The sequence below is a fragment of the Glycine soja genome, chromosome 1, assembly GCF_004193775.1.
Source record: "Glycine soja cultivar W05 chromosome 1, ASM419377v2, whole genome shotgun sequence".
In the NCBI taxonomy this organism is placed as follows: Eukaryota; Viridiplantae; Streptophyta; class Magnoliopsida; order Fabales; family Fabaceae; genus Glycine; species Glycine soja.
Window position 1 is genome coordinate 37358206 of NC_041002.1, and position 27303 is coordinate 37385508.

The following is a 27303-nucleotide window of genomic DNA, read 5'->3' on the forward strand; positions in this document are numbered from 1 at the left end:
ATTGCAATTAATTCTGCTGGCACAGAGACCTCACCAGCTTTGAATTGGTGATGCTGAGATCCCCACCATTCAACTCCCATCCTATTCTGCTTGTCTTCCAAAAATGAGTTCAGATAACTATGCTCTCCTTGCCTGCTACCTTGACCCAACACCTTTACCATCTGCCCCTCATACATGAACTGCATAGACAACACCTTCCAATCCATTATTACCTTTCCCAGTGTGCTTAGCCACGAGACTCCCAACACCATATCCAAACCTCCCAGATCCAGCACCAATGCATCAATGACTACCTTCACATAACCCATCTTCATTACAATTCCTTTGCACACCCCTTGAGAATTCACCCTATGTCCATCTCCAAGTTTGATGCTCCTGGTAGGTTCAGGAGTGATTTCTAACCCCAACGCGTTTGTTACTTGAGGGGAGATGAAATTGTGGCTCGCACCACTATCAATCAACACTAACACATCCACATTGTCAATTTTTCCCTCAATTTTCATGGTACGATTTCCACTCATACTTCCCAACACACCCATGGATTGACATTCTACCTCCTCTTCGTCATCAGTTGCTAATTCTTCACCACCAGTTTGCACTGCCTCCATAGATATGATTTCACCTTCATCGTTAAGAGTTTCTCCTTCACCCAGAATCAACACTCGTAAGGATCTCTTAGGACACTTATGGAGAGTAGGGTGATACTTGCCTCCACACTTGAAACACAGCCCCTTCACCCTTCTCTCCGCCATCTCGTCGTTATGAATGCTGTGAATCCCGTTCCATTTTTCAGATCGCGAATCATTTGCACCCTTTTTCCTGGTTGAAACTAATGACGTCGTAGAGAGCGTGTTAGATCCACTGGATCCTGTTTTTTGAGTCGGGTTGGCCCAACTGGAATGATGTGTCTCTTTTGGGTTTGACCCGCTCCTGCTCCGAAAGGCTGACCCGGCCCAACCGATCCCGCCCTCCTTTTTTGCTACCATATTTGCCTGCGTCATCATCATCTTCTCTCAACTCTTCCTCTACGTCTTTTGCGGTACGCATCATCTGCATCTGATTCAGGGGATTGAGAGTCTGAACCCTACGACGAATTTGTGCCTTCAAACCACTCATAAAATAACCCAGATATTGTTAATGGAATTCCTCCCCGCATCATCTGCACACAGTGCTTCCCTCACCAAGATGGTGAATCTTAATGGACTTCCTCCCCGCTTAATCCCTACCTTTCAGTCCTCTTTTATAGCCATAAGCTTATTCCTAATTTATCGACACAAACCCCCCTAATTAAAATAACAAACTTATTCAATAACAACTCCTATAATAACAATAACAGACTCCTATGATTATTCATTTTATTCTTTTGTTCCTTTATTTCTCCTGTAAACCCTCCAAATCTTTGGCTTGGGCCCACTGTCAAGGCCCACCACTTGATCCACCTTTCTATCAAATGGAGAGCTAAAGGCCTAAAACTATAGTTCAACATTGACAGTGGGAAAATGGGCCATATAGGAATGATGACACTTGCATGTAGAGGCATCAGTTGATGAGACTCATTGGAAAGCTAATATGAAAGATGTTGTATGTGCAGGAATAGGTTGTCAATCTAGAGAGTTGTATTTTTTTTAATCACATGTATAGCATATATCATTCAACTTGACGCATGTTTTTTTTCTTCGGAGGATCTAGAACAAAAGACGACACAAATAGCTTAAGGCAATCCTAAACCAAAACAGCTTTTCGTAAATTTGAGTAATTAAGATTGTGTTTATTGCTGAATCAGGCTTGTTTCTATATTAAGATTTTTCATGTTCTTAATGGCTATTGTTGTACTTCACCAAGATACAAATTAATAAAAAAATCGTCGGTGAAACCAATCAAGACATAGGCTATTTAAATCTAAGATGGATGAAACAAATATAGAAGATAATAGAAATGGCTAGCTGAGGGGCTAAGTGTATAGTTCAACATTGACAGCTACGAAAATTGGAGATATAGGAATAATGATACTTGCATGTAGAGCCATGGCTCACTGACTCTTGGGCAAAAGCTAATATCAAAGATCTTGTCTGTGCAGAAGTAGGCAGAATGGGTTTTGGTAAACTTCACAAAAAATCTCCTTCCTTTATTTGACATTATGATGAAAAAAGTGTATCATATTTATTCTGGTTTTATCGTATCATGTGCTATTGCTCGAATGAGCGGTCAATGCTATTTGCGTTAGGAGCAGTTGACAATTGAATCCAATATTTCCCATGATATGGTTTCTGTAATAGTGTGGTAATAATTCGTTATATTTGGTTTTAGAGATGATTGAGAATACAATTTAAATTGCACAATATCAACACACGAAATTAATTGTGGGAAAAAAACTTTTGGCTCCACGCTACAAACTCATAACAGATTCCAGTGCTAAGTTAACATATGTAGAGCTTTAAGCAAGAGGTTATGGAGAACTTGAAGCAAAAAGCTACCGTATCACACAAAAGGTGTTTTTTTTAGGAAAAAGGGTGTAGTAATTCATTCTCCTAATTTAATTGTGTTAATTAATATCAATTATGGTCACAATGAAATAAGCTACATTTTGTTAATAATGACTTTGTAATTGGCTTTAGAACTGATCAAAAATATAACTGAAATTGCACAATGTTAACACACAAGATATCTAAACAGGGAAAAGTTAATTTCTGCTTCCACATTAGGAACCCATAACATATGTCCAGGCTGACAAAATGTTAAACAGGAACAGTACAGGAAAAGAACGTCAATGTTTCAACAATTTCATGACTTGCAAATAATAGAGTCTAAAGAACGCAAAAAAAAAATTGCAAGTAACTACATTCATTCAATTTGATCATGTCTTGCTAATTTGTTAGATGAATGCTGGGCGGGTGAAATCTGAGAGCTTTTCGGTTCATCATCACATTCATCAGATGTCATCCGCTTTGTTAGTGTTAATGGAAGGTCCAGAAGTGGATCATGATCTGTTGTGATAGACACAGATTGATGCATAACACTTACACTGATCAATAACCTAAATTTGAAATTAGAGGCAGCGGAGTTTTTCAATGAGATTCTAGCAATACATATTAGATTTGGAAAACATTGTCACAATGTCAACTTACAGATTCAAGTTGGGAAGGATCATCAGCGTCAAGGATAGGAAGATGGACCTTGGAACATGCCTACATAAGATATAAGTTGAGGGTAACAAATATGACAATAAGGCCTTCAACATGCTTTACAAAACATTACCTCAACATCAGGCAGCATGTCCACCACATCATTGATCAAATCTAAGTCATTTGAGTATCTAAAAACAACAACATTGTTAAACTTTGGTTGAACTTTGACTTTAAATGCAACGACATAATCGAGCAACTTATCAAGGGCTTGAGGAGAAACATTTAAATCAACATCACCCTCCTTGAGCAAAGGAAAAAGATTCCATAATTAATATCTATAATCAAATTGGATAGCAAACTAATAAAGCATCATTCAAATATTAAAAAGCATTGTATGATAATTTGGTTAGGTACTGCTATTTCCAGCCTGTTAACTTCATTAGCTGATTGCCCAATCAGCTCAGTACATTCACGGTCCCAGAGCAAAAATTTTGTGCTTTCCTCCTTGTAGTTGACCACTACCTCAAGTCTATACCTGACAATGTACATAAGAGTGTAAAAAAGAGTGACAAATAAAGGTGACAACAATCAAGCACGAGTACAATAACCTTAGCACAAGTTGATCATTATATTTTCCACATGCGCATGTGAATGTCGCTGTCTCAACATCAGTTTTTTTGTAGCACTAAATGCAAGTTGGATAACACCATGAATATCCATAACAATTCTATTAATGGTGTCGAGTAACACAAACAATTTCCTGGCAAAAAAACATAGGGGTCACATTCTAAACCAACTGGTGGAGCCATTGAATAAATAACAACATTTTTATTACAGTTTATAGACTTTAGTTACCAGGACTTTTCATTAGACTTTCCATTGAACTAAATAAACAGTAAACATAAATAAAATTTTACCTCAAAAATGTTGTTAATCTCAAAAATGGTCATTGCCTCAACTTTTGAAAGAAATGCATCCTTTGATGACAATTGACTTGAACTTGAAAGCTGTGAACTCCCCTGGCCACGAGGTGCCAAAACTGACCGGACCTTAATGCCTAAATCAGAAAGCCTATAGACATAGAATAAACCAAAACTGTGGGAAAAAATAATCAACACATGTAATTCATAAAGTTTATAAATACAGGACCAAGCCCATGACCAATAAAACCTCTCGCTGAATTCTTGAATTTCAAACACAAGTTCATTGATCAATAATTTTGAGGCCTTCAACGAATTACTGACCATGGGTCAATATAATAATGATGGGAACATCATTTTCAGCCTCATTCAAGTACTCTAAGAACTGTAAGCAATAAATATCCCATAGAGTGCAAGACAGTATTTGGCCACTACAGCAAATAAACAATGGTCAATGCATTAGTTTATAATCATCAAATACAAATAGCAATTGGACACTATACGAAACAAACAATGATGACAGTAACGACATATAATAATTTAAAAAGCCATAATTCGTCAAAAGGTCAATTGCACAACATAACCTCAAATCATTGACTTTGAAAACAATCCTTGTGCTCTTTGATCCCACATGGCTGAAGACCACCTCATCCACGATGCCAATAATGTCTCAAGAAATCATAAAATAAAGACATGTCATTAAAAGAGGTATAAATTTTGTGAGCAAACCGATTGAACAAATTGCAGCTGAACTTACCAACCAACAACTTAGGTTGGAAGTGTCCAACAATGACATTGGTGAATTCAACAAATTTATATCTTTTAAAAGGAAGATCCTCCAAATCAGATTGTCTTACAACAGTAACTCCAGTAAAAGCTAATTTATACTGATGATCACAGACTCTAAATTGACCATCATTCTTCATGACTTTAAAATTATGCATGACATAAGTACAATTTTTCATCAAGTTAGCCTTCCAAGACTTTAGCTGATCTTGTTTACAAACAACATGAATTTCATCTCCCTGTAACAGGCAAAGTATATAAGTAACTGGTTCAATGGTTAATAATGAACCAAACAAAAAAACAAAGAAAACCATACATGAGAATCAATTATAACCATTTCCGCTTGTTCAGACTTGTTGGGGGTCCCAACAAACCAAAGATCAGTAATCCTTACAACAAGTTTAAGAGCCTCTTTTGATCCATAATTTTGCCACAACGACATGACCGGTAAACCTTGAGCAGAAATGCACATGGGAGAACCAACGAAGGTGCAGCAAGGCAGCAAGACACATGGCAGAAAACAAAGGCAAGCCAGCAAGCTAGGTGCCAGAAAACTAAGGCCAAAACCGGAGGGGTCAAATGGGCAAAAACCCAGCAAAAGTGCCACATGTTAGAATTTCAACCATGGGCATAATAGGCATTTCAATGGCCTCCTCTTTTTACTTAGACAATCAGTAAATGGGAAAGCATGGCCACGACAAACCAGAAAGTTAATTGATGAGCCACAAACAAAACATGCAGTTGCAAATGCAAACAATGAGCAACAAACAAAACCGGAACATGGATAAGAATGAACCTATGCCCGTGCAAAAATATAACATTGACTTGCAAGTGTCAACAATGACCAACAAAGAAAAAGCAAACATGCATAAGAATCAGGCAACCTACGGGCACAAGTGTATAATAGACATGCAAGTGTCATCATGAGATGAAAAAAAGATATAGAAACAAACAATGGTCAATGTATCAGTTTATAATCAAAACACAGCCACAATTTCTCGAAAACAAACCCCAGCAGAAACTGACTCAAACAAAATGATACAAAAAATCCAACCATGCATTCACAAAAACCAAAACATCTTAGGAAAACACCAACGATAAAAAACCCAAAAAAATACTTAAGCTAAAGAAGCTCTACCAAACGTCAAGTGCTTCAAAAGTTAGATAGGAAACAGAGGATTTTTTTTTTCAAAAATTTACAACCAAAAGGAAGACCAAACCAAAGTTGATGCCTATGTGGGAAGATATTACCTTGACTCCTCACAACCAAAGGTAGCAAAACAAACTACAAAACAAACGGAAACAACCTCAAATAAAACAAGAAAGTCAGAAAAAACTCAAAAAACACGTAATAAAACACTAAACAAACGAAATAAAAGGATATAGGAAGGAACCACAAAACATGAACACAAGCATGTAGCAAAAGAAACTGAAAAATAAAGGAGAACAACCTAAAAAAAAAAAACAGCAAAGTCAGCCAAGAGCAAAAAACCACGTAATCAAACACCAAACAACCGAAAAAAAAAGGATATACTGGAAAGAAGCTCAAAACATGGGGACAACCACAGAATCACACCTTGAGTCGAGGAAGGAAGTAAAGAGAAAGTGAAGAAGGGAAGAAGGGAAGGACTCAAATTTGCACACGTAACCTTTGGTTCCTTTCCCAACACTCACCATGGTGGCAGATTCTAAGTCCAAATCCGACCTCTCTTTCGGCAAAACCTTTGCCAGCAGTGCTTTCTCTGCATGTTTCGCTGAGGTCATTCCCAAAATGCTATCTGGGTTTTCTTCTTTTTCGTTTTTTGTTTCTGGGAATTCTCTCTTTTTTCATGATCTTGTGAAAAGACCCATCTTTTATGTTGCTGTTATGTAGTCTTAGTAGCAACGGATTTGATTTGTTGTATCACTTTGGTGGGTTGCATGGTTCTGAGTGTTTTTTGTTTTGTTGTGGAACAAACCATGGTTGGTGGTAGAGTACTTACTTCATTGTGGTTGGAAACAGCCTAGCATATATATATATGTGTGTGTGTGTGTATGTATATTAATTTTTTTTTTCTGGCAAAATCATGTTAGACATCACCAAACATGGATGTAGATGTCTCCCTCCACTGCTAAACCAAACACAGGACCAGTCTTTGTTAGATGTATTGTATGGATTTTTTGTTTCATGCGTTATGGTTTTATGTTGTCTTCTGTAATGTTCATAAAATTCAGGGCTGTGCTGAACAAACAAACCAAGAACTTTTTTCTTTTCCTTTGAGTTTATTTATCTCTTTCTGTTAATAGTCTTTGTTAGTCAATGGTGGTCACGGTGGATTTTGACTGCTGTGACATGATGAAAGGCATGCATATGATGCATTCCTTGCTGTTTGTTCTTTTTCTCAAGGTTCAACATGGTTGAGGAGTGTTCCCTCCTTGATGACTTGTATGTCCTGACAAAATGTACTTGGGAACAGTAATAGACACTGGATGTTTTATTATTAATGTAACCGAATTGATCAAGTGGGAATGGGCAGAAAAGGGAAGAAGAGGAAAGGAACAATGCTTTTTCTCCTAGTTTGGATGATTAGTAATCAAATTGAATGGACCTCCATTACCTCTGGAATTTCTTTTTTTCAATTTATTTTTAATCTCCCAAAGAAAGAACTTGTTTCTGTTTTCCCTGTTCCCATTCCCACTCCTCCTAACCTTTAATCCAAATACATTATGCAGATCCAGCTGTTACACATTTGAACTTTGGTAGCACAAAAGAATTACTTACATACGTGAAAAATTGAATACTCTTCCAAATTATCTTGTATGCGAAACATCTTTTGCATTATTGGAGGTTTACATGGCAACAGTATTCTTCACGTATGTTGATTCTTTTTCCTGAGATTGATTCTGTTTGTTATATATTTGTGACTGATTTCTTAGTTCTCTACTGCTTTACAATGTACTCAATTACAGTTATTTCCCCAGATTTGTTATTAAGCTCTTGTAATTGAAATAGGTGTGTACTATTCCTTTGGACACTGCCAAAGTTAGGCTTCAGCTTCAAAAGCAAGCTGCAACTGGTGATGTAGTCTCCTTACCTAAATATAAGGGTATGCTGGGAACAGTTGCAACCATTGCCAGGGAAGAAGGTCTTTCAGCACTCTGGAAGGGCATTGTGCCAGGGTTACATCGTCAATGTTTGTATGGAGGCTTAAGAATTGGGTTATATGACCCTGTGAGTTTTGAATCTTGTTGCTGAAATTTGTTCATTTATTTTAGTTTATATATACTGTTTGCATGTGTTATCATATGATGTAAAATGTAAATAACATGGGTTGTTAACAGGTTAAGACTTTCTATGTGGGGAAAGACCATGTTGGAGATGTTCCATTGTCAAAGAAAATTCTTGCTGCATTTACAACTGGTAAATCTCAATGCTGGAAACTGTGGGAATATTTTGTATATATATTCTATTCTATGAGTTTCTTTTCTCATCTATGGATTATTTACTTTTTCTTAGGAGGATCTTGTATTATTCCCATCTAAATACTCATTGCAATAACTCAATCATAAACTCCTCGAATTTGTCTTGTCAACAGGTGCTTTTGCAATTGCAGTGGCAAATCCAACTGATCTTGTCAAAGTTAGACTTCAAGCAGAAGGAAAATTACCTCCTGGTGTTCCCAGGCGGTACTCTGGATCTTTAAATGCTTATTCAACAATTGTGAGACAGGTCTGTGCTATCCAATATAATTTATGGAAGAGAAAAACATATTTGGTTCGGTTTAGTTGTTATTATTTTTATTCTAACCTACATCGATCATCTAACACACAGGAAGGAGTTGGGGCTCTTTGGACTGGGCTTGGCCCCAATATAGCAAGAAATGGTATCATCAATGCTGCTGAATTAGCCAGCTATGATCAAGTGAAACAGGTGATTTAAAAGTGACTGGAGGCTAGCATTGTGGAGCAAACATTTCTCCTTTATATTTGTAAATGACTATGTCTTTGTTATGCAGACTATTTTGAAAATTCCCGGATTCACTGACAATGTTGTAACTCATCTCCTTGCTGGTCTTGGGGCAGGGTTTTTTGCGGTCTGTATTGGCTCCCCAGTTGATGTGGTAATGTTTTAGAATTTACTAATGAATATCCATTGTTGATTTGTCTTTTATTTTTATTGTCTCACCATTATATATGTAGTGTGTTCATAAATAATTGTTTCAATATGGTATGTATTTTGCACTTCATATTCCCTGTTCCACCATGATCAATTAAGAATTCCAGGATAAATAGAAAATGGTAGAATTAATAAACTTGGTACTTGTGTATAATTTTCTTTTCAATTTTGGTTGCAAGGGGTGATCAACTGAACTTCTTGCTTGTGCAATTCTATCATTCCAGTAATCCTGTTGTTCTATCTTCATTCTGGTGTCTATGCAGGTTAAGTCAAGAATGATGGGAGATTCTAGTTACAGGAACACCCTTGATTGTTTTATCAAAACATTGAAGAATGATGTAAGCTGCTTTCCACTGCTACTTTTTTGCTCTCTTAAGAACATCTACCACCATTTTGCTTTAGTTAAGAGTTACATCCATTTTTGCTTTAGTTACAAGTTACAACCATTTGTCATGTGGATCCTTTGTTGTTGTGAGGTGAATTAAAATTCTTCTCCGCATTTCATCACATCTAATTGTAAGCCACGGGAATAATCCACAACGTCACAGGATGAACAAACTTGCTTTGTCACTTGTTATCTGACATTTATACAATCTCATTTTTCATACTTTTCTCTATGTTTTAGCCTTAAATTTGGTCAGACAAGGAGTTATATTGTAAGTGTATCCTTTATCAAAACTGATGTGCCTATGTAATCTGATGTTTTTTCCAGGGACCCTTAGCCTTTTATAAAGGGTTCCTCCCAAATTTTGGACGGCTGGGATCTTGGAATGTGATCATGTTTCTAACCTTAGAACAGGTATTGAATGCTCCGCTACATTTTGATTTTCCTTTCTTTTCTGTGGTAATTTATCTCCAATAGAACCCACATTATTAAAATAATGAGTCACATTGGATAAATATTTCAATAAGCATTTATAGAACAAAAAAAAAATAAACAAGGTAAAGATTTAAATACTTTTTTCATCCTTGCAAATATACTAGTTTTTTGTTTTTAGTTCTATACTTTTTTTTGAAATTTTTTTTGTTAGTTCTCTCATTTAACTTTTCCATAAGCACCTATAGCTGTAAAGTAAAGAAGGGCTTATCTCTCTCTCTCTCTCTCTCTCTCTCTCTCTCTCTCTATATATATATATATATATATATATATATATATATATATAATACTCATTTCAATTGAAAAATTCTCATTTGCTACAAATAAATCCAAATTAGGCCGATATCAAGCATGAGAGTTGATTGCTTCTTTTGTTGCATGCACTCCCAAAAACTCATTGAACTTCTAACCTTTGAATTTGTGTTTACTTGCTCTCACTTGTGTCTTTCTCTGACAGACTAAAAGGTTCGTCAAAAGTTTAGAGTTGTCCTGAGCTGAGTTATCTTGAGAATTTTCTATGGGGACTGGTTGCAATTGCAAATGCAGTGGAAAATTGTTGAAATAAAGGTCCCTTTCTCTTCATTCTGCCAACCAGGATGTGGTCAAACATTTTTTTAGGGAGGAAAAAATTGGATAGTAAAATGATAATATGTTATTCATATATACTAGCTTTTAGCAATTGCCATATATTCTGTGGGATTGCATGCAGTTTTCATATGATTCTCTTTAAACTTTATTATGAACCGAGCTTGGACATGCCATGCGATTTTCAAATTTGGTGGGGGTTCAAACCTCAAAACCAATGTTTTATTCATTCATAAGTTTAAACACAGCATAGCCCTTGATCAAGACCAATTGTCTTATAATGGTGGCTATTATAGTTGTATCAAAATTCACGCAATTGATGCATCATCCCTTGTTGACTGTTTGCAAGGCAATATATTAGAGCAACTTTAATTGGGGTGGTTCTTAAAATTAAGCAACTTGAAAATTATATTGGAGCAATTGAGTTTTTACATAATTTTTTTTTTATAAAAGTTGTTTATATAACAACTATTAAGGTTGCTTATGTATGGAGTTTTAAGTTAAGCACTCAGTGAGTTTTATCACTGGAGTGACAACTAGTGTTAATTTTTAATTGGCAACAAAGGTTTTGCTATAAGAAAATTAAGAATCTAAATCATTTTTTGGAGATACCTTTAACTCAATTGGCGACAAAGGTTTTTGTCCAATGGAAATTGATTAGTGTCCTTGAAAATGAAAAAAAAAAATTACTCTCAAGTGCAAGTATATGGACCATTTGTCCCGGCATTACTATAAGTTGAGTCAATATTCTATCAAATCTATTATCTGTCGATGTTTCATAAATGGTTACAATTATAGTTTCTTTCAAATCAACCCTTGGTGGCACTATCATCTTTCACGGTGCCTTTTGTCAACAAAATATCTTCCACTGGGTCTCTTGAAAACGCGTCTACTTAAACAAGAAATGCCTCATAATCAGGAATTGATATTGATTGTCAATTTAATTACTATAAATTAGCAAGTCAATATATTATTTTATAATGAATATTGTATAATTAGAGATTTTTTTTGTCATTTATAAGGAATTTCATGAGGCATTCCAAATCATGGATAAATCTTTGAAAGTCTAGTTTAGTTGGTTGAATAATATGCATAAATTATTATAAACATTCGGACACTAACTTCGATTTATATGGATAAAAAAATTATGTATAAACCTTTCTAAAGAAGAGTAGAATTTACTGTGTTTCCATTCTATTACTGTTAGCAATCTTTGAATTGTATTGTGTCCGAGCATAGCAAAAAAAAAACTTCAAGATTGAAGGTTAACCAATATGCATAACTATCATCAGGGAACTAACAAATAACCAAAAAAGTTATGTGTTTAAAATATCATTTTTTTATATTTTTAATTTTATAGCAAAAGCAGGTATTGTATAAAATTTCACATATAATTGATATATTAAAATTAATTCAACTACTATAAGGCAATATTTAAACTTGTTTTTATATAATAAAAAATCTATTTATCAATATATAAATTTTAAAACGTGAATTATGGCTTTGACTAGTAAATTAATATTTTATTGTCACATTAGTATTTTAATTGTTGTGCCACAAACTAGTTCTATATTTTATTTATTTTTACTTTCTTTTGACTAATTTAAACTCACTTATAAAAAATTGATGAAGAATAAATGTTATTGAATCTTTATAAATTATATATATATATATATATATATATATATATATATATATATATATATATATATGGGGAGTGAATACACACAAACTAACATAATTAACACTAGTTATCAACTAACTAACCTCCAAATCCAACTAACTTTTGAATTATTAGTTATTCACTAACTAATATTCCCGTTAATTCAAAAGCTCTTACTTTCTACCACACCTAATGCTTCCCTCAACTTTACAAATCTATCAATCTTCGAGGCATTTGTCAGTATATCAACAACCTACATCTTTATCTTACGTACATGACTTCAATCCTTCCATGATTGACTTGCTCTCGAAGAAAATGTAACTTTGTCTTAATGTGTTTTCTTCTACCATGGAAAATCGGGTTCTTAGCCAAATTGATAGCAGAATTGTTATCCACTAACAACTGTATTGGCTTCTTCACTTAAATCTTCAATTCCTTCAACACTAAATCAAGCCACATAGCTTTGACAAGCAGCAAAAGATCCTACTATATAATTTGCTTCACATTTTGAGAGTGCCACCACTGGTTGCTTCATAGAACACCATGAAATTGGTGCCTCTAAGAACTTGAATATGTAACTTAAAGTGTTTTTCTTGTCTGACTTATCCCCACACCAATCAAAGTCAAAATAGCCAATCAATTCATTCCCATGCTACACTAGCTTGTTAGGAAATAACGCATCATACTCGAGTGTGCCTTTAATGTAACTCAAAATTCTCAGACGTGTATATACTAACCAACCTAACAGAGAATGCAATGTCTGGTCTACTATTGCATAAGTACCTTAGACAACCAATTAATTGCTTAAACAAGGTTGGATCAACCTCTTCATCATTATCACTTGCAACATCTAGCTTCAAATTCACTTCTATTGGTGTGGTAGCTTGATTGCACTCAATCATGTTGAATCTCTTCAATACATCAACTACATATTTCCTACAATGTAAGATAATACCTTATGAAATTTTTAGGAATTCCATTCCTAAGAAGTATGACAGTTTTCCTAAGTCTGAATTCTCAAACTCAGTCATCATCTTAGTTTTGAATTTCTCTATTTCTTCACTATTGCTGCCACTCACAAGCAAATCATCAACATATAGGCAAATCAGAAGTATTCCCTCAGTTTTCCTTTTCACATATACACCATATTCCATTGTGCACTTGGTGAATTCATTCTGAATAAGAAATGAATCAATCCTTCTATTCCAAGCTTTAGGTGCTTGTTTAAGACCATACAAGGCCTTATTCAACTTGTAGACCATCCTTTCCTTCCCTTTGATCTCAAAATCTGGAGGTTGAGTGACATAAACCATCTGATCCAAGAATCCATTTAGAAATGTTGATTTCACATCCATGTGGAATAGGGCCCAACCATTTCTACTAGCCAAAGCTATCACCAATCTCACTATCTCCAACCTTACTGGAGCAAATTCTTTAGTATAGTCCACCCCTGGCTTTTGCTTGAATCCCCTCACCACTAACCTTGCTTTTTGTCTAGCTATTCACATATTTGGATTCAATTTCAAATTGAATACCCATTTTACATCTATGGCTTTCTTGTGAAGATGTAGCTTAGTCAATTCCCAGGTGTGATTCCTCTCAATTGCTTCTAATTCTTCAAGCGTGGATTTCTTCTCGACATCTTACTGCAGAGCCTCTTCATGATCAATTGGTTCTGCAATAGCTATTATAACAAGATGGACTAAGTCTCCATCAGGTGTGACTTCACTATCATGAAGTATCTCATAATTTGAGAGTCAAGAGGGAATGTGCCTTTCCCTTTGTGGCCTTTGAGTCTAATTCACATTAGTTGTTGCTTCAATCTCATCACTTGATTCCCTTATGTTCTGCTCATATTCCAAGTGAACGTCTTGTAATTGAATTGAAACAGTTGGATTTTGACTATTGCTAGCTCTATCCTGTCAATTCCATGAATTAGCTTCATACACAATCACATCCCTATTGACTTCAATTTTATGTTTTATAGGATTATATAACATGTATGCACCAGTTGGATGATAGCCAACTAAAATCATAGGCTCACTCTTATCTTGCAGATTTTTTCTCTTTACATTAGGAATGTGTCTATAACATAGGGAACCAAACACTTTGAGGTTACTCACAAATGGTTTTCTTTTAGTCCAATACTATTCAGGAACTTTCTCCTTTAGTCTCTTGGTAGGACAATTGTTGAGCAAGTAAGCTGCAATAGTTATACTTCACCCCAAAATTTATGTGGCAAGCTTTTCTGCTTAAGCAAACTCTTTGCCATATCAAGTATTGTTATGTTTCTTCTTTATGCTAGACCATTGTGTTGTGGAGTGTAGGGTGCTATGACTTCATGTTGAATGCCACATTTCTAACAGAAATCTTCAAACTCCCTAAAGGTATACTCTCCACCACCATGTGTCCTCAAAACCTCGAACAATTTTACTTTGTCTTTCAACCATTGCTTTGAACCTTTTGAAAACTTCAAACACTTCACTTTTAGCCTTTATCAAGTGTAGCCATATCATTCTATTATGTTCATCAATAAAAGAGACAAAGTATTTGTTGCCACCAGGTGTTAAATGCTTGAGCCCCACATGCAACTTTAATGAAGACATCTTTCAATGTGAACTAAACACCAGACATAAACTATGAAGTTTATCTTACCAGTTTCAAGTTCAACCGCTTTGGATATTCATTCGCTATTCTGACCTCATGTTTTGGTAGCTCAAACTTTTGGGTATCATATGATATGACGCTATTTACATAATCTTTTTATAAATATGAAGAAAATATAAAACAAATGGTTCATTGTGGACACTACTACAAAATAGGCTTTTAACATCGGTTATTAAGGACTTTCAACATCGATTATTAACCAATGTTGAAACTACTAATGTTAAAAGTATCAACGTTTACATTGATTTCTTAAAACCGATGTTAAACTAAACAACACAAAAAACCGATGTTGTTTTCTGCTCACTAAAAACCGATGTTGTCAGTAAACCACAACATCATTTTTTAGAAAAACCGATGTTGCCAACATCGGTTTTTCTAAAAGCCAATGTTGTGTTTTGAAATTTTTTTAATATCCTGTTTGTTTTTTTAATTACCAACTATAATTATGCATAATACAACTTATCATTCAAAGTTGTAAAAACTCTAAAAATAAACATAAGCCATCCTTGAAAAGAAGTAAATGAAAACTAAATGCAATAAAATTAAAATATGTAATATATTTTATATAATAAACTTTTTATCCACAAAACAAAAAGATTCCTAGCAGAAACATTCCAAGCATCATTTCCCACAAAATATACCACTAAGAGATATAAACAAAAATTTACAGATATTAGTATAGTATAATGTACTTAAATTACAAACAAATCTAAAATAAAACAAAGTTCGATGCTTCCAAATATTGTGATTATGCAAAAGTCCTCCATTCATAGCCCATTTTTGCATACTTCCTCTAATGGTTATAAACAATCCTGCATTCTGTAATCCCTTCCAAATTCAGATGGGTAAATTCTATACCTTTCATAAATGAGTACATGTTAATCGGCACATCCTAAAATTAACATTAAGTTCATCTTAGATATGTATATGATTTTGAAATTTGACAAACATATGTGTTTTTGTATTGATTATATACAGTGCTGAGTTACTCACCAAATTGTTATAAGTCACTTTGTACTCATTCAGCGGGACTTTAAAAGTGACTGAGTTAGGAATTTGGTGGTACAAAGAGTGCTATTTAGGATAAGCTTTTGGTTGAGATATGCTTTTGAAGATGGTTAGGAAGAAAATACTCTGTCCAAAATGGGTCATGGTCACTTGATGATTTCCTATGAGTCCATAGAAATCTATGAGTTTTATCGATCCAGCTAGTCTAGTTAGGTTCACTAGATCTTGGTTGTATGTAACAGAGTATATGTTGTCATTACTGTCTAGCAGACGTCAAGTATGCTCTAGTTGATCGCTCCATCTTAGAGCAAAGGACCTACTCACTTCACTATAAGACTATATTTAAAGTAAACTAATATAAGCAATATTGATGTGTTATATCATGTCATGTTAATTTGAGAATAATCTTGAAATTCCTAACCTGATTCTTAATATGAACTGTGTTGAACATTTCCTCTTGTTTTCTGTTAATCTTTATCATTGTCTTAGCCATTTCATTCTAATTCTTTTGATCTTCATTCATCGTTTCTAAACTCTATTTACAATATAAAAGTTACTATTATTAAATGGTGAAGCATAAATAAACATATAAAAAGAATAACATCTCAATAAGCTTAGCATACAATTGTATGAAAAATTTGTTCATACACTAATACTAGAACACTAATCTTTTTGTTTTCTTTGAACCATTCATAAAGCTCCATGCCAAATAAAAGTAAATGAGTACTATAACTATTTGTAGCAAAAAGTAAAATACTAATAATACTTATTTTATGGATTAATTCAAAGATGATGATAAAAGAAAAGGAGTGTGTGGATTGGTAAAAAAAATGCTCATTTTTTCTATTTTAAGAATCACAAATTTGCTTAAAGCAATGGTATCTTTCAAGTCTATACCACATATGGAAGAAAACCAACAACCATAAAACATGATCGCATGATTGGTTATCATCTAATTTATACATCTTAATTGATTGAGACCAGCTAATGCAACTAAATTGTAACCATTGGTAGAACTAACTACCGTAGCTACTAGAGCTTCGTATGACCTGTTATGTATTAGGTGCATTGCCACTTATGCAAATTTTATAAAGCCACCATATATGCATCATTACAGAAACATAATTGTGTCACCAAAGTTTTATTAAGAACTACCATTAACCCCATGTTATGTACATGAAGTTGCTACCATATACATAACCCACAAGGCCACAACTACACAAAATAATGCACTACCATAGCTTAAAAACACAAGTATAATTTAACTTCCACGTGCATAACCGCAAACCAAGTAAAAAAACTAAAAACCAGCAACACTGCCATAGCTTACGAACATAAGCTTCATTAGAGAATCCCAAATTCACCTCGTGAGGATTTAGTAGCATTTAGCATGATTATCAATTTCAAATAGGATGACCAACCATTATGAACAATGCAATATGTGAATACACTCAATTCAAAGGTTCTTATATATAAAGGGCCAAGGTCAACCAGAGTTGAATATTATAATATTGAAACAATGTTCATGGTTAAAGCAATACCATCAAGGTCAATCAACACATTGTTAGAGAGCATATTTTCAGACACAAAGCAAAGGTGTTGCTTAGAGAGCACATTTTCAGGTACTAACCTGGGGAGGAAGTCGCGAGGGAACAAGCCACAAAACCAAATAAGGCTTCAAGTCGCGAGGTATGGAGAAGACGAAACGATGATGACGTCGCAGCAGAACACAGGTGGGGCAATGACGGGATCGCAGAAGTACACTGGGGAGCACCTTCGTGAGTGATGGTGGTGAGTCAGAGTTGTGAGGGAAAGGACTATCGCGAGGTTGAAGGGTGAGAGTGAGAGTAAGACTGAAGCACAGCGAACAAAGAGAGTTAGAGTCAGAGTGAGTGCGAGAAGCGCAAAAAATATTATAAATAGGATAACACAACGTTTGTTTTTTCCAAAAACTTATGTTAACGAAGTCAAGTTAACATCAGTTTTTGGAAAAATTGATGTTAACGTAGTCACGTTAACATCGATTTCTAAAAAAGCGATGTTAAAGAAGTCACGTTAACATCGATTTTTCCAAAAAATGATGTTAATGAAGTCACGTTATTTGCGATTATGCCAATGCGTTTTCACGTACATAAGTTTTCTATAAAATCAATGTTATTTTAGCAATGTTAAAAGTATATTTTCTAGTAGTAGGAGAAACAGGATCCAAAATTGTCTGAATGTCATGTTGTACATCAAAACTAATATGGTATGTAACATCCTCCACCCAATATCTTTCAGAAGTAGTAAAAGCTAATCTAGATAGCCTATGTGTTACACAATTTGCTTTCCTCTTGATATGAACAAACAAGTAAAGTATTGTGTGAATTTACCAACATATGACGACACTTCTGCAGAATTGCAACATAGTATGTGCAATTCATTGAGACTTGCTACACAAAGTTATTTACATCATTTTCATAATAGACTTGTTCCCTTATGTGATAAAATTCCACATTGCTTAGAAGTCAAGGCCAATAAAATTTTATAAACATCCTCCTCTCTTATCCACCTAAGTGCCTTTTAGTAAGGACAAAACTATGGTAGACCATAAAACACTAAAGTGGATAATTCCTCGGATGAGATGATCCTAACAAAGGATTTGAGATCAGAAACATTGGCACCCATCGTGGGGCCAGACCACCACTCATGCCCCATAGTCTCGATTGGGGGCTTGTTCAAGTATGCCACAAAGTCCTATATCACTTAGGAGTAGAAGCCGAGGAGAGTTTATAAACATCCTCCTCCTTTAACCCATGATGCATCTTTCAGTAAGGACAAAACTGGTCATCTATCTTATAAACCAACAAAAAGTATATAGAAAAAAATCACATGGCAATAAAAGAAGGAGAATTGAAAATGCATACCGAATAACCAATATTTTAAAGTTCCATTTTATTAAGGCTAAAATATGTTTTCAATCTCTAATAAATACCTGACAAAATAGCTCATTAATAAAAAAAATTCTTTGCATTGAGTCCATAGTAAAGTAAAAATTTTGTTTTTGGCCATTGACACTTTTTTTAGTCCCTTATAAATTAGCGAATTTTAGATTTGTTCCCTGATAAATTGTTTTAATTTGTTATTAGTCTTTTTCAAAGGGAATAATAACAAATGAATTTTTATAAGAAGAAAATACAAAATTTACTAACTTATCAAAGACTAAAAAAGGTGTCAAGGAAAAAAAATAATTTTTTTAGGGAGCAAAAACAGAGAAATTTTTTTATTAAGGAACAAACACAAAATTCAAATATTTATTAGAGATCACAAACATATTTTAGTCTTTTATTATTTATAAACCATATTTAGCGAAGAATACAATATTTTTTTTGTTTGGTCTATGAAGAATGAAAGTAATTAAAAATTTTAAATGACATAAAGGGTTGGTTTGGTTAAGCTTAACTAAACACCAAACCCAGAACCTTAAACTTGATCACAACACAATTTCAATCACTACATCTCAAAAAACAAAACAGCAACAAATTACATGATATACTTAATTGCAAATGCAACTGTGACATCACACAGCAAACCCGAAAGGAAGACCACAATGCACCTTAAGACCTTCATATTTTTTTTTCTGAATGTTTGTCTTCATCTGTTGCTTTGCTAATTTTTTTTGTAGCTCTTCAACTCTAGTGGCATATCCTTGACAATGAGCCTTTTCTTTTGCAACCATCTTTTTCAATTCCTGTATTTGTTCATCATACACACGAATTGTATCCTCACGAGAGGTAAGTTTCTCTTCAACTGCTATAAGATTCTACTTCAACTACTCCACTTGTGATAGATAAGGATTAACCTCCAAAAAACGCGTACAACCTTGGTTTAACTATCTCGCCAAATTGTCATCCCAAACCCAAAATTTACACCTCATATCTTCCTACACATTATACAACAGAGACAAAACACAAATGATGAAGAAGAAGCTGAAACACACACCAAAAATCAACAAAATAGACCACAAAAACACAACGCAAACAAAAATATACCAGAAACCAAATATGTCAAAAGTAAACTTTTCTTACATTCCACTCAACTCATTGTCAAAATATCTTGTCAAGATGCTTCTTGGTTCAAGATGTTAGTTGAATCCCCGACTTGTTGCACAAACAACGAACATAATTGGACCCAAATGACGAATAAGAGGCTCCCATGGATGTCGTTCTCTTCTCTGGACCGTGCGAAACACTATACAAAATAACCCAAAACTATACAAAGGTGTAGTGGTGCAAATCTCAGACCGTCATACTCATCTTCTTTGTCGCAATTGAAACTTGGTGTGAGAAGAAGACACAACAGACACAACAAACGAAAACATTTTGGCATTGCCCAAAACCCTAAATAGTTTTTTGTTACATTTTAATAAAATTAAAATATAATGTCACACGTCAGCAAACACGTCGATAGCTTACGTGTGCATTTATTTCGACCTGACACCACACATCACAATCTTATGTGTCCAGTTAATGATCACATAGGTAGATAACGATTTCGGACTAACGGCAGGGACTTAAAACAAAAAATTTTAAGTATTAGGGACCCGATCCGAAGGAAAACTTTATTATGAACTAAACACAAAATACAAATATTTATCAAGGACAAATGATTTAATGACAAACGAACACATTTTTTTTTACTAGCACAAACAATATGTCAACTCTTACCGATGAACTTAACACCGCTACCTATAAACATTTGTAGGGACAAAAATATTAGCTTTGTTTAGTTTTAAGAAATTGATTAAATTTTTCTTTCAGGAATTAAATTGATAAAATGTCTTAGGAAGACCTGAATTTGATTTTTCTCAATTTCATAACAAATTCTATGGCTTGAGAAGTAAACGAAATTTCTTCTGTGTAATACTCTAGTGTTTCTGGTAAAAGTATGAAAGAATCCACGCTTCCTTTCATGTATTTAATTACATCGATTTTATTTTATATTGTAAGCCTTAGATTGATTCTTTTAATTACATTTTCCTCCATTCTTTGCTGATGTCGAGGCTACAAAAATTGTTAAAGTAGATGCCAAATGCACTTGCTAGAACTAGGTGCATCCTTAAGAAGTTACTTAATTTTCGGATTAAGAATAAAGAAGCTAATTTATACACACATTTAGAACATAGTGAACATCGTAGGCATATAAATAGTACTTATAACATTGAAATGACTTGCATTATACAGCAACAACTTCTCCAAGGAAAAAGTTACAAAGACCACTTTTAGAGAAGTGGAAAGAAACATTAGTTGGTGTGCTAAATTGTTGAATTGAAGTGAATAACTCATGCGAATCTGCACAGCTCTACATATGTAATAATAATTGTACCTATATTATTTACATGTACAAATACTTGGCAAACACATTTTATATTGTGTATAGGTAGTGACACCTATATTTTTTCTTTGTTAACCTAAGAAGAAATCTTAAATACTTAGTGGACTACATGAACCAGTCCAACGTAAGAGTTTCATCATTATGTACCAAAAAAGGGATCCATCATTGAAGATGGAAAATGCAAAAAGGAAGACACTCATTTTTGGGGGGAGAAGATCACTATTGTTGTCCCTCAAACTCACAATTACAATCTCACCAGTGATCCTGTAAGAAATACTTTAGAAGAATAATAAGAGAACTTATCAAAATGAATGCGAAAAACACAAACTCAGCTTAGCTTTTTCTTCTCCAGAATCCAGTTGTGGACTTTGCTGACATATCCCTCATTTATTTTAACATGCAATAGGCATAATTTTCTGTAACCCTTCAAGATATACATATCTATGTAATCTTCATATCTTTCATAGATTGCTGGTACTGTAAGAACCAAAAGAAGACCTGCCACATAACCAAACCACAACAAATTCATTTCTATTAATTTGCTACTTAATTTTCAAAAACTGGAAACTAATCAATTGAGTGGTTTGAATCTATTTCAATCACATGATGCTCAGAAACTTACTGGTGTATGCCAGGGTAAGGAAATCAGTTAAGCCACCAATAATAGAAATTAACCAGAGGTATGCAGCTACTTTGAGAAACAGCCTCGAGTCTTTTCCGAGAGCAATATCTTGAGAAACTGACAACAGATCATTAACTCTTGTGCAGATAAAAGTCTTCGCTTCATTTGCCATTTCCTCTGAGAGACGCAGCTGTGGTAGAGGTGGAGCAGGTCTGTCAAAAGAAAATTAACAGTTTAACTTGTTTTATACATTTTGTTGAAACACCATAAACCATTAACCACTACTGAAAATTTACAGATGCAAATTACTGAACATGATAACATGTTAAGAATGATGAATACTGTGAGGTGCCTAAACTACAACATGTTATTCAAGGAAAGGTATCAATCAAGAAGCAAAACTTCCACAAAATCATGAAGTATAATGAACCAACCTAGACTTTGAAATGATTGACTACATTAGATATTTCCATCAAGCCAACTCACCCACGTGTAGCCAGTATATTGTTAACTGGATGTTATTAGTTTAAGGAGTATTTTTTTTTTTCTTCACAAATAAGGTATCTATCCCATTTCAGCACCAAAATGAACTGTAACTAAATGGATGTAAGATCAGGACACTAAAATAGTAGGCATTACATCCTCTGCATTACAAACAGCTGTCAAAACTAAGGACAAGGCTCAATTTCATCAGTGCACTGATCAAACATTAAAGATGTACCTTCCATCACTCAGGTTCAAAACATGCAATAAATCCACAACATGAGCAAACTTCTCCAACAGAAGTATCTTATTGGATCAAAACTTGCAACCGTAACTCTAGATTTAATGAATCAAATTTATCACAAAATCTCCCTCAAGAACAGCACCAAAACTCAGGGCTCTCAAGAACAATTAATGATAATTAAAAATTGGTTTCAATAGGCACATTTGCAGCTGCTGATAAACTGTTATCCCTTTAATGTACAAGAAAAGTAAATTCTGAACATTAGCATACATGTGTTATACACATTTTAGTCTAAACAAACATACATCACCATAGTGCACCATCAAGTTTTCAAACAATTCTTCTTACTTCTAAAAACTACAGCAGCTAAGTTATAATATACACGTTAAACAAATTCAGCCACTTAATCATACCGGCATTTATCTTTCTAACAAAGAGCCTTGGACTATATAAATTAAAAAGAACACTATAAATACACAACAAATCCAGATTAGAACAAATAATCAGAATTTGAAGCATTAATGTTCTATAAACGCTTCAAAATTCTAACGCATTCATAGTTCAAAATAGCACAGACAAGAAGATCCAAAGTGTATTAAAAATCTAATTTGCATAAAGTATTACCTGTTGAGAATATCTGCTGATTTGGCCCAAAGAAAGAGAATGACAATGAGGAGAAGGAGAACATTAGAAATAAGAGACAGAAGAGTATAACCAGATCTCTCAAACACAACCCAAACACCTAGTGTGACCAACAATATCCCCACAGTAAGGTTCTTACGCCTCCACAGAATTAAATCTGCAACTGCATTGAAGCATGGCATTGATTCAGCAAAAACTCAAAGATCATGATCAATTACAAATCCATTCTGTTCTTCTGATTCTGACCCTTTTACCATTGATACTAAAAGCAAATAAAAAACTAAAACAAATATGCGCAGGCACAGTTCCACTGTTAAAAATAGTACCAAAATGAACATAAACAAACAACACCAAGGAGACAGAAAGAAAAGATTGCGATACAGTGATCAAAACAAATCACCCATAAAGCTGAGAAATTTAATCAAAACTAAGAGAGAGAAAAAAATGGCATACCTTGACCACCACCAAGGATCTCATGAAGACCTCTTTGGCGGTTAAACAATCGATCAAAGGAACCCATTTGGGGGAGAATCCAAAGTGAGGAACTTAAACCCAGCAAGGGATCTGTGCCACCAAAAAGCAGAGAGCTTTGGGATGATCCACGGGAAAAAAGAGAAAAAGCAGTGAACACCAACTATGTCGAACTTTTATGGTCTTATTCAATTTTTCACCTTACCTATCTATCTCACTTTTTATAATTTTAATGTGATAGCGGACCCTGAACTATGTGTATATTTGTAAGGATGATGGGTTTTTGAAAGATGGGGTTGGATGTCTCAGATTACAGCCTAAAAGTGCAGTGCCACTCTTTGCTTTTGAGGCTCACATAACAGTGCACCTCTCATATCCTACTACCCAATGCCCAACACAACACTACACAAAAATACAAATGAGAAAAGAAAGAGAAAAAATTAATGAACAAAGGCTATGGTTGATCTCATGTTCCACTGTAAGCCACCGTCCTTTGATTTTACCGTCTTCCGTGTTCGCCGCCCACCCAATCCGTGTCAAACGAATCTTTTGTCCTGTTAACTGTAGATACTCTTGTCTTTCTTCTTACAGCTTTTTTTTTTTTTTTTAATTCTCTTGCCTTAGATAGAAGATTTGAAAATTTTTAAAAAATTTAAATACATATCATTTTAATGTTTAGATTTAAATTTTTTTTATTTTCTAATTTTTTTGGATGAAGTAATTTAATTTTTTATATTTTAATTTTTTATAATAAAATAATTCAATTTCAATCAAATTTAAATTTTTACTTTTAAATATTTATTTAAAAATTAAAATTTTAATATTGAATACAAATAAATATTAGTCATTTTTAAAATATTTAAATATTCAAAATAAATTTAATAATTATTTTTTTTAATATTTAATAATTAAAAACATAAAAAAATAATAATTAGATTAAACAATTTTGAATCTTTATTAGAACATATTTTCTCAAGCCAAATTGTTAAAGCAATTATAATGTTATTCAAAGTTAAGTATATATATGAAACTCAAAAGGGATAAATAGAACATCATCAAATTGATTAACGTTACTGAAAATTAAACAAACAAGTCTTTCACAACACTATAACAAATACATTTGCAAGCATAGTTCCTAACTGCAGGTAGGAGTGAGGTCAGAGAGAGAGAAGAGTTGCTTGGAGAGGTGAGAGAAAAATTTCAAATTCCCTTGTTTAGGTGTAATTTGAATTCCCACATTTTTAGGTAATTACAATTTTCTATAGAATGACGTGAATTCAAATTCTGCAAACAACTTAATAAATTACGTTGGTAATTTAAATTCATTAAATAATTGATTTGTTCGGTTGAATTATCTATCCAAACGTGCACAATTAGAGTATACTTATTATCTTACTGCTGACATTTTTCACCCGCTTACTTGTATAAAGTTGGTTAATTTTGTGTAACAACTTATTAGAAAAAGTAAATGAATACAATTGCATATAATTATCAATTATTTATATGTAATTAATATTTTTTATGAAGTTATTGAAAATGGAAGGCAATTATTATTTATATCTCTCATATTTACTAACATACCCTTTATTTATATTTGTTTTCTTCAAAATATCCTTTTTTCTGGAAAGGGGTTATGGGAAGTGTTAAAATTTTAACACATTTGGGAAAGTATTTCCTGAAAATCAACAATAAAAAAAAAATGAATAGGACACCAATTGTCTTTTATTTGCTTTGTGCTTGTTATGCGTTATAAGGTCACTTTGCTGCTGATTTCTTCAAAAGAAACCATGTTAAAAATTGAAATTATGAGAATATGGAAGAAGTTATAGGAATAGGAATCTCCAAGCCCTCAACAAAACCCTCAAGCTCACCCACCCCTTCATGGTCCTAATATCCTGCAACAACCACCTCTACATCTCCAACATCACCCTCTATAACCCTTCTTTTCACTAGCGTGAATTCTCCCACCAACCACTTCCACTACTCCAATCCTCCTCCTTCGTCGCCCCATTCTTTTTTTGAAAATGTCTTTCGAAAACAACTTTTAAGAATGTGTTAAAGTTTGAACACTTTAGGAAACTACTTTTTGGGAAAATGGATATTTTTGAAACAAAAAATACAAATGTAAAGTATACCAGTAAAGAGTGGTGTGTAAATAACAGTTACCAAAAAATCAAAGTCCTATTATTTGTCATAAGTTTTTTTTTTAAGGTTTGATCTATCATGCATAAAAATATAATGTGACCTGAAAGTCTATTTAAAAGTTTATTTGTGATAAGACTTAAAAAAAATTGTTAGACCTATCAATCTAAATAAATCTATTAATAATTATATAACTTTTTCTGTTATTGTATGTAATATTATATATATAAATATATATTATAGAATTATGTATATACTATATAATAATATAATATCTTCTATGTACATAAATGGGACAACCTATCAAAGTTTAATAGGTTTTTTTTAAAAGTTTAAAGTTTGACTTTTTACTTAAATAAACTTTTTAAAAAATTCAAGTCTAGGTATTTTAGTATATAAGTTAGTTTAGCTGAGCTCATAAGCCACTAGTAGCCTATTTGATTTATTTCTACCCTTCATATAGTGTCATATGGTTATTCACCGTCATATGTCATGCATAAATATAATTAATATTGCCTTGGAAGTGGTTAAAAATAAATAAACGCAATTATATACAATTAAGGATATGTGGTTAATAGTATCATAAAGTTATTAAAATATCTAACAATAGTTAAATTTACCTTACAAGTGGTTAATAATGGTATGAGTTATTGAAATGTTTAATAATGATAAACTTTATCTCACAAGTAGTTAATAGTAATCATAGATTGTGAGAGATAGTTCACCTATTCATAGATATAGTTAATCATGTTTTGGAGTGAATGTTGTTGGGTGGGCAAAATTTGGATATACGTTGACCTTTATTCCATTCTATATATGTAAAAGAATCCATTTTGAGTTCCTTCTTATCCTCCAAAGGATACTAATATGATACTCTTTTTAATTATACGTATACTAAATATACTCTGAAGAGTTTAATTTTTTTATATAATACAAGTAGTGTAATCTTAAAAATAAAAATAATAAATCTGTAATCTTGTAATCATCCTGTATATATTAAATATTCACACACACAAAAAAAAAAACAAAAAAAAAAATCCTGTCATATTAAGCTATAAAGGTGACCTGCCTTCGCAACTGTGATTTTTGGTTTAAATCAACCTGTTTTGCATTTTCCTCATTTTAGGTAAGGCTCACACGTCCTTTGGGCATTTGCACCCACCCCAACCGAATGTTGGTATCACGACGAAAAAGAAATGACAGCAATTAAGTGGCTTGGTGTCTGTTTAGTTTGCACTAAAAATTAATTGGGTAATACTTTAGTAAAAAAAAATAATAGACGAAAAATATACGAAACATTCACCATGTTTTTCATCAAACACATTAATCTATTTTTTTCCTTTTCTAACTTCCAATTAACTAATAAAAATGTGCATGAGTATTCGTACCGGATTCGTGAGGTTTTTTTTCTTTTCTTTATTTGCACTAAATAGCAGGACTCAAATTAATTTTACATGTCATAATATATATTTTAATTTAAAATGTGTTATTAAAATTAAGTGAAATTGTAATTTTAGTTCACTCGCTTAACTTAACGGT

General features: G+C 33.4%; 3 protein-coding genes across 3 annotated transcripts; 1 reads left to right on the plus strand and 2 right to left on the minus strand.

Annotated features, from left to right (window-relative positions):
• Nucleotides 1-852: 852 nt before the first annotated feature.
• LOC114370422 lies at nucleotides 853-5273 on the minus strand. Its single transcript, XM_028327804.1, has 9 exons — nucleotides 5148-5273; nucleotides 4775-5070; nucleotides 4370-4476; nucleotides 4043-4182; nucleotides 3734-3810; nucleotides 3540-3660; nucleotides 3256-3426; nucleotides 3126-3185; nucleotides 853-1101 (listed from the first exon to the last, which is right to left on the minus strand). Exons 1-9 carry the CDS (start codon nucleotides 5271-5273, stop codon nucleotides 853-855), a joined length of 1347 nt encoding a protein of 448 aa, XP_028183605.1.
• Nucleotides 5274-6241: 968 nt separating this feature from the next.
• Nucleotides 6242-10713, plus strand: LOC114415462 (mitochondrial uncoupling protein 1-like). Its single transcript, XM_028380155.1, has 9 exons — nucleotides 6242-6590; nucleotides 7824-8042; nucleotides 8153-8231; nucleotides 8407-8540; nucleotides 8643-8741; nucleotides 8827-8931; nucleotides 9251-9325; nucleotides 9700-9786; nucleotides 10322-10713. Exons 1-9 carry the CDS (start codon nucleotides 6507-6509, stop codon nucleotides 10355-10357), a joined length of 918 nt encoding a protein of 305 aa, XP_028235956.1. The 5' UTR covers nucleotides 6242-6506; the 3' UTR covers nucleotides 10358-10713.
• A 10247-nt stretch (nucleotides 10714-20960) lies between these two features.
• LOC114415469 (reticulon-like protein B12) lies at nucleotides 20961-24168 on the minus strand. The gene is made up of 4 exons (XM_028380167.1): nucleotides 23605-24168; nucleotides 23134-23314; nucleotides 21783-21994; nucleotides 20961-21658 (listed from the first exon to the last, which is right to left on the minus strand). Exons 1-4 carry the CDS (start codon nucleotides 23669-23671, stop codon nucleotides 21489-21491), a joined length of 630 nt encoding a protein of 209 aa, XP_028235968.1. The 5' UTR covers nucleotides 23672-24168; the 3' UTR covers nucleotides 20961-21488.
• Between the last annotated feature and the right edge of the window lie 3135 nt (nucleotides 24169-27303).

What these genes read in the sequence shown, in the direction of transcription:
- LOC114370422 (XM_028327804.1), bottom strand. Translation starts at nt 5,273, where the DNA reads ATGTCGTTGTGGCAAAATTATGGATCAAAAGAGGCTCTTAAACTTGTT. An exon ending in TTAACAGGCTGGAAATAGCA is followed by an intron (nt 3,427 to 3,539) that starts GTACCTAACCAA and finishes CCTTTGCTCAAG; the next exon opens with GAGGGTGATGTTGATTTAAA. An exon ending in ATCCTTCCCAACTTGAATCT is followed by an intron (nt 1,102 to 3,125) that starts GTAAGTTGACAT and finishes AGTGGTTTGAAG; the next exon opens with GCACAAATTCGTCGTAGGGT.
- LOC114415469 (XM_028380167.1), bottom strand. Translation starts at nt 23,671, where the DNA reads ATGGGTTCCTTTGATCGATTGTTTAACCGCCAAAGAGGTCTTCATGAG. An exon ending in GATCCTTGGTGGTGGTCAAG is followed by an intron (nt 23,315 to 23,604) that starts GTATGCCATTTT and finishes GCTTCAATGCAG; the next exon opens with TTGCAGATTTAATTCTGTGG. An exon ending in CCTTACCCTGGCATACACCA is followed by an intron (nt 21,659 to 21,782) that starts GTAAGTTTCTGA and finishes GTTATGTGGCAG; the next exon opens with GTCTTCTTTTGGTTCTTACA.
- LOC114415462 (XM_028380155.1), top strand. Translation starts at nt 6,507, where the DNA reads ATGGTGGCAGATTCTAAGTCCAAATCCGACCTCTCTTTCGGCAAAACC. An exon ending in GCTATGATCAAGTGAAACAG is followed by an intron (nt 8,742 to 8,826) that starts GTGATTTAAAAG and finishes TTTGTTATGCAG; the next exon opens with ACTATTTTGAAAATTCCCGG. An exon ending in TCAAAACATTGAAGAATGAT is followed by an intron (nt 9,326 to 9,699) that starts GTAAGCTGCTTT and finishes TGTTTTTTCCAG; the next exon opens with GGACCCTTAGCCTTTTATAA.